The 6,141-nt window shown below is 40.5% G+C and overlaps 1 protein-coding gene across 1 annotated transcript in view; it reads left to right on the top strand.

Moving 5' to 3' along the window:
* VTI1A (vesicle transport through interaction with t-SNAREs 1A) overlaps positions 1 to 6,141 on the top strand; it is a 446,001-nt gene that overhangs the window by 33,108 nt on the left and 406,752 nt on the right. Inside the window, exon 3 of the mRNA XM_006879932.1 lies at positions 4,663 to 4,773. Within this exon, the coding sequence (XP_006879994.1) occupies positions 4,663 to 4,773 (111 nt within the window). The remainder of the gene's footprint in view (positions 1 to 4,662; positions 4,774 to 6,141) is intronic.

The raw sequence follows: 6,141 nt of genomic DNA, 5'->3' as shown, positions 1-6,141 counted from the left end.
TTTTTTAAAAAATATAAATTTATTATTAATTTCAGTAAAATTTTACAGAGATTTTGGATTTCCATTCATTCATTGTTGTACATTTCTCCCCTCCCAACCGTCCCCTACCCCGAACACTACCCTCTTGGAAAAGTAAAAGAAAAATCTACTCCACCATGTAGCCTTTGCTCTAGACTCCTGTCATGACAAAAATACCTAATCACATATCCCTTTTAAACAGTTTTCCCCCTCATCTGTTTCAGTACAGTATACATTATTGAACCCATCTTTCTCAGTCTTTCCCCAACCCCAAGGTCAGTCTTGTTTTACAACAGTGGCACCACGCAGTATTTGTCCTTTTGTGACTGGGATACTTCACTCAGCATAATGTCCTCCAGAGTCATCTATTTTGAATAATATTGCATGAGTTCCTTATTTTTCAATGCAGCATAGTATTCCATTGTGTGAATATACCACAGCTTCTCTATCCATTTGTTCGTTGATGGGCATTACTCTTCTCTTAACACCACAACTCAAAGACAGTGATTCTTCTTCTGTTATCTTTCACCATTGTCCAAGTTTCAGGTGTTGTAGCAAGTAATTGAAAAGATTATGGTTTTAATAAGATGTATCTTAGACTTTAAGCTGATATCATTGCTCTTCAGCACTTTGGAGAGGTTCCTGAGAGTGTATTTTTCCCATTGCAATAAGTCTTTTGATTTCTGTCTGCTGGTCAGAACCAAGAATATTGACTATGGATCCAAATAAGATGAAATCTTATTCCTAGGTGTATATCCCAATGAAAGAATAGCTGCAGCGCAAACATATGTAAATTATAGACACACACAATCATACGTGCACGTATTTTTACTGCAGCATTATTTGCAATTCATGATTCATAGCTGACCCTCCATCAGATTTTCAGAGAGAGTAAATTGCTTGGGTGGAGATTGCTCATCCTTCTTCAATGGAGCAGCTAGTGGATTTGAACCATGTCCCTTTAAGATTGCAGCACAGCTTCTTACCAGTAGGCCAACATTAATCAAGTGCTCACAAAGTAAGAGAAACTGTTCTAAGTACATTACAGAAATTACTTCATTTAATCTCACACGCACCACAGGTATGCGATACTATTCCTAGAAACAAGGAAAATGAAGCAAATAGAAGATAAGAAAACTGTCTAAGATTACATGACTAATAAGTGGTATCGCCTACCTTGTGAACATGGGACTCTGCCTCTAAAGCCTCCACTCCTTACCATTATGCTAATTCTGTATCACCTCTCATTAAACCATGATGTACTCTACCCAAAGTGGTATATAATGACAGGTCGTTAAAAAGTGCCCTGCTGGGATTTCAGTGAGCTTTGCAGGATGATCTCACTGTATCCATTTAACTCTATGTCAGCATGGTTTTAAAGTATAAAGAGTTAGGCTCAAAGTTGAGAGTGTATGTTGATCATATATATGGCATTCCCAATCAGGGGAGACTTTTCAAGAGAGATTTCTCTAATTACTATGGCCAATGTGCATTTCCTGAAGCAGGTATGGGAAATAATGATTGTTTTATCTTCTCATAGTTCTGGTCAGAAGACTAGACCAGAAGTACATAACTGGGAATGAATGATGAGTTATTGCAAGAATATGAAAATCAGATTACTGAGGGTGCTTGGATTCGTGCTGTTAGAGATGGCTCCTATTCCATGCATGATGGTCCTATGCATAGGAGAAAGGAATGTTACCTCTTCCTGTGCTGTCCTCACAATTGGTGCTGTGTTTAAACCCAATGTTTAGAGGGTTGTCTTAAACAGGGTTCTGTATGGATCAAAGCTATTTTTAGCTCTTGGATGTATATTTGTGTATGGAGAGATGTAGTTCAAGGAAATGGCTCAGGTTATGATAGAGACTGCCCAGGTCCCAAGCCTGTGGGTCACACATCAGACTCAGGGTTTCTTCTGACTCGTGTAGCTGTGGGGCCCAGCACACTCCAAGCTGGCAGATTGCAGTGGCACGCTGCTGGCTCACAAGGTGTGAGATCCAGGGCAATAGGACAAGCCATGAACTCAAGCCCCCAAAACTAAAGGTCAGAGGTGAGGAGATGGGTACTAGATCCCTGTTGTTGTGTGCCAGTGAGTCGATGCCAGCTGGTGCTACAGGACAGCATAGAAGTGTCCACAGAGGTTCCAGGACTCGTGTTTGCAGAAGCAGGAGACCATATCTTCCATATCTTTCTCTGGGGGAGCAGCCTGTGGCTTGAACTGCTGACCCTTCACCTAACAGTAGAGCACCTAACCACTGCACCACTAAGGCTCCTGTATCAGATTAGAGTTTCAGCATAAATTAGGCCAGTCTGTTAATTCTCTATTCTCTGCCACACTGTTGTTCTTATTGTTGTTGTTGTGTGACATAGTCGGAACCGACCCATAGCTGATTCTCCAGCGGGTTTTCAGACGCAGTTAATCACACAGGAGGAGCTTGCCCATCCTTCTCCCGTGGAGCAGCTGGTGGCCTCGAACCACATGCTTTTGGTATTGCAGTGCAGCTTCATGCTGGTTCTAAAATTTAGTGTGTATTTCAACTTGATACTATTTTCTTTATTTCAATACCAAGCTTGGCTGACAAGGGATTGTAAAGTAAAAAATAACTAACAAGCATTACAAGAATGTCTGTATTGGATGCAAGCCTCATCTCCAAGGAAACGCCCCTTACTGATTGGCTGCCGTGGGAATTGCCACATTATAGCACAGAAGATAATTGTGTTCTTGCATACCTGCCAAACGATGGAGACTAATAGCCTCATCCACCTGACACCTAGGCTTAACCATGACAAGACTCTCCTCCCTATGGCCCATCCACTTGACTGAGTCTGCTACCCTTCTCCAGGAACTGGCTTCTGATAACATACATCTCCAGAGTAAGGGAGACAGACTCTCACCAATATTTGTTTCTAAGAAGCACCCTAGCTGTACTTGTGCCAAGACACATTTGTTTTTTATGGCAGTCCATGGAATATTCAGTATTATTTGCCATCAACTTCATTCAAATGCATCAATTCTTCTTTGTCTTCCATTATTTGTTCATGTTTTGCATGTATATGCAACAATTGAAGGCGCTATGGCTTAGGTCAGGAAGCTCTGGTGACTCAGTCTGTAGGGAGTTGTACTACTGGTCCAAAGGCCGTACTTCTTGAGGGTTTCCAGTTCACCAGGAGCTCCACGGCAGGAAGATGTAGTCTCAGCCCATATGGTATACAGCCTTGGAAACCTGCTGGGTTAGGCATTTCTTAGTCATCACAATGACATCCTTACTTTTTGCCATATTAAAGAGGTCTTTGGCGACAAACTTGTCCATTGTTGTTGTTGTTGTTCTTAAGGGTCGTCAAGTTGTAGACGACTCATGGCCATCCTATGAATGAAAGACTTGAACACTTATATGACTTTTTTCATTTCTCCACGTTCATAGAGTTTCTGGAGACAAGCTATTTTGGAAGTGGATGGCACTCCTGCTTCCAAGCCTGTTCCAATGGGTAACCATTATCACATTTGACATATCAGTGTCACAATGGCCAGCAGCAGCCATGAGTTACCTCTATACAGCAAACGGACAGACCAGTGCTATACCACTTAGAAGAATGTTTGACAAAAAACAATTAAAACCAGGCCTGAGGGCCGCAGATTAAAGTCACCCACCTTTGGCTTGGTAGCATCGCTTTCTATCCACTAGGCCAATAGAGCTCTCTCTCTGTTGTTGTTTAGTGCCATCGAGTCAAGTCATAGACAACTCATAGTGACTCTATGAACAAAAGATATGAACACTTGTATAACACTCATCGTTTCTCCATGTTCATAGAGTTTTTGGAGGCAAGCTATTGCAGAAGTGGATGCCGTTACTGCTTCCAAGCTTGTTTTAATCAGAGAGTTCCACCATGGGTGACCATTCTTACATTTGACACATCAGTGTCACAGTGTTCAGTGCCACCATGTTCAGAATCACAGCAGCCACTAGTTACCTCTGTACAGCAAGTGGACAGACCAGTTCTATACCACTGAGAAGAATGTTTGACTGAAAACAATTAAAACCAGGCCTGAGGGGTGCAGATTTGAATTCTTGTCTACCACTTCCATGGTTGTTGCTTGTTGAGCTAAGTAAAATAAAATCTTTGACAACTTCAACATCTGCTCCTTGTAACTTGGTGTTGCTTATCAAAGCCTTTGTGAGGTGTTTTGTTTGTTTATGTTGAGATATGATCATCCATCATCTTTGGTCTTCACCAATAAGTCTTCCAAGCCCTCTTCACTTTCACCGAGCAAGGTTCTATCATCTACATACCGCCCATGAGTCAGCTCTAGTCCTGATGCCCTGTAAGTTTTCTACATGTAGTCCAGCTTCTTGGTTTGGTGCAAATAATACGTGTTTTTGTTTGTTTGTTTTAAATAAATTATTGGCAAAGAAAAACTTTGGAATTTTCTGTGTCATTCTGCAAGTTCTCTTAACTATTTGTTGAACAAAATAACAATCCACCACAAAAATACTCGTCACACTGTTGAAGGCATTTAGTTCCTTGGGCCTGGCTCCTTAACTGCAAAATGAGGGTTGGAATGAAATCCTCTCAGCTCTAAATACCTCGTCAAGTAAAGACTGAGCATATGGTTCAAATCACATTTTTCTCTCTCCCCACTTCTAGCTGGAACAGATGGATTTGGAGGTCCGAGAGATACCACCCCAAAGCCGAGGAATATACAGCAACAGAATGAGAAGCTATAAGCAAGAAATGGGAAAACTCGAAACAGATTTTGTGAGTCACATTCCATCTTGCGTCATACTTACTGATTTTTGAACTGACTTTTCACTTAGGTTTTTTATTGTTCTCTTAGCATTAGATGAGTAGTTTTGAGGGCCTTGTCCCAAAGACAAGCAGCAAGTTATCTGTTTGAGAACTGGAGATCTAAAGGGGAATTCTAGGAATAACTAATGATCAAACTGAGGGTCTGTTGGAATCGTGATTCACACATAGCGCCCAATCATGGAATCCTTGGTGTCGAGCTATTTACTGCTATTTAGCATTTATTTTGAAACTCAGTCTCTGGCTGAACTGAATCTGCAGCCTTTCAGATACTGTTTTTTTTTTGCTTCAACACCAAGCTTAGTTAACAAAGGACCATAGTGTACAAAATAACCAGCGAGCATTACCAAGATGTCTATATAAATTTGAGGGGCCTGAGAATATCTGAAAAAATAGGCCAGCATTTTTGAAAACATATGCTTATGTGCATTCTATCCTGAGACAGGCGTCATTCAAGCTTAGCTGGATACATCACACCTTCCCCTATACACAAAAGTTAAGAATTGTTACTTTGAGTTATTAATTGATAGAAATTATTATTTTAATAATGTCCCCACAAGAATGATTTAAGCTTTACCCATGTGTTTGACTCCACACACTTTTCGGCAAATTTGTGAATATAAATTTAAAGATATAATGTTAGGTTGTTGGTTATTAGATTATAACAAGAATAGAACTGATACATCTGAGCAAAAGGCTGTGTTGCATGACAGATAAAAGTCGCATCTTGGCATGCCACAGATCTGTATTTCTCAACCTGGGGTCCAAAGTTATAAGTAAAATCAAGATTTAAGAAGGATTTCCCATTTCAGTCTTTTTAACATTTTTGACATTTCAGTGGTACCCTTTTGGAACTTACACATTCTAGGCTGTGATATGCCTCTTCTTTATAAAGCCAACAGCACTGGATTTAGTAAAAATTCTCCTGAATATTAAAAGTGGATTTAGGGTTTTTTTTGTTGTTGGGTTGTTTTTTTGGGGTTTTTTTAATATGCATATTTGAGTCAGTGAGTTTAATGGCATTTTTTAAAAACCCAAACAACCAAAACAACGAACCACCACAAAACAATTTCAAGTTCATGATGAGGCTAAATTCAGAAAATAAGTTTTAAGTCTCAGACCTCTGTGCTGCTATTGGTACATATGTGCCACTGATTCAGAACCAACTCATAGCAGAGCTGTAGATCGCAGGGGACACTTCTCCTCTCTCCCTCAGAGGAGCTGGTGGATCCAGACCACAGATCTTTGTGTTGGCAGCTCGACTCCTGATCCACTGAGCCAGCAGAGCTCCCGGATCTTTGTGCTGTTGTTGTTGTTGTT

This window comes from Elephantulus edwardii, unplaced genomic scaffold, assembly GCF_000299155.1.
Source record: "Elephantulus edwardii isolate Elephantulus edwardi_28Jun2011 unplaced genomic scaffold, EleEdw1.0 scaffold00006, whole genome shotgun sequence".
In the NCBI taxonomy this organism is placed as follows: Eukaryota; Metazoa; Chordata; class Mammalia; order Macroscelidea; family Macroscelididae; genus Elephantulus; species Elephantulus edwardii.
The sequence above is the reverse complement of the archived record's forward strand: the minus strand, read 5'-3'. Positions and strand labels throughout refer to the sequence as shown.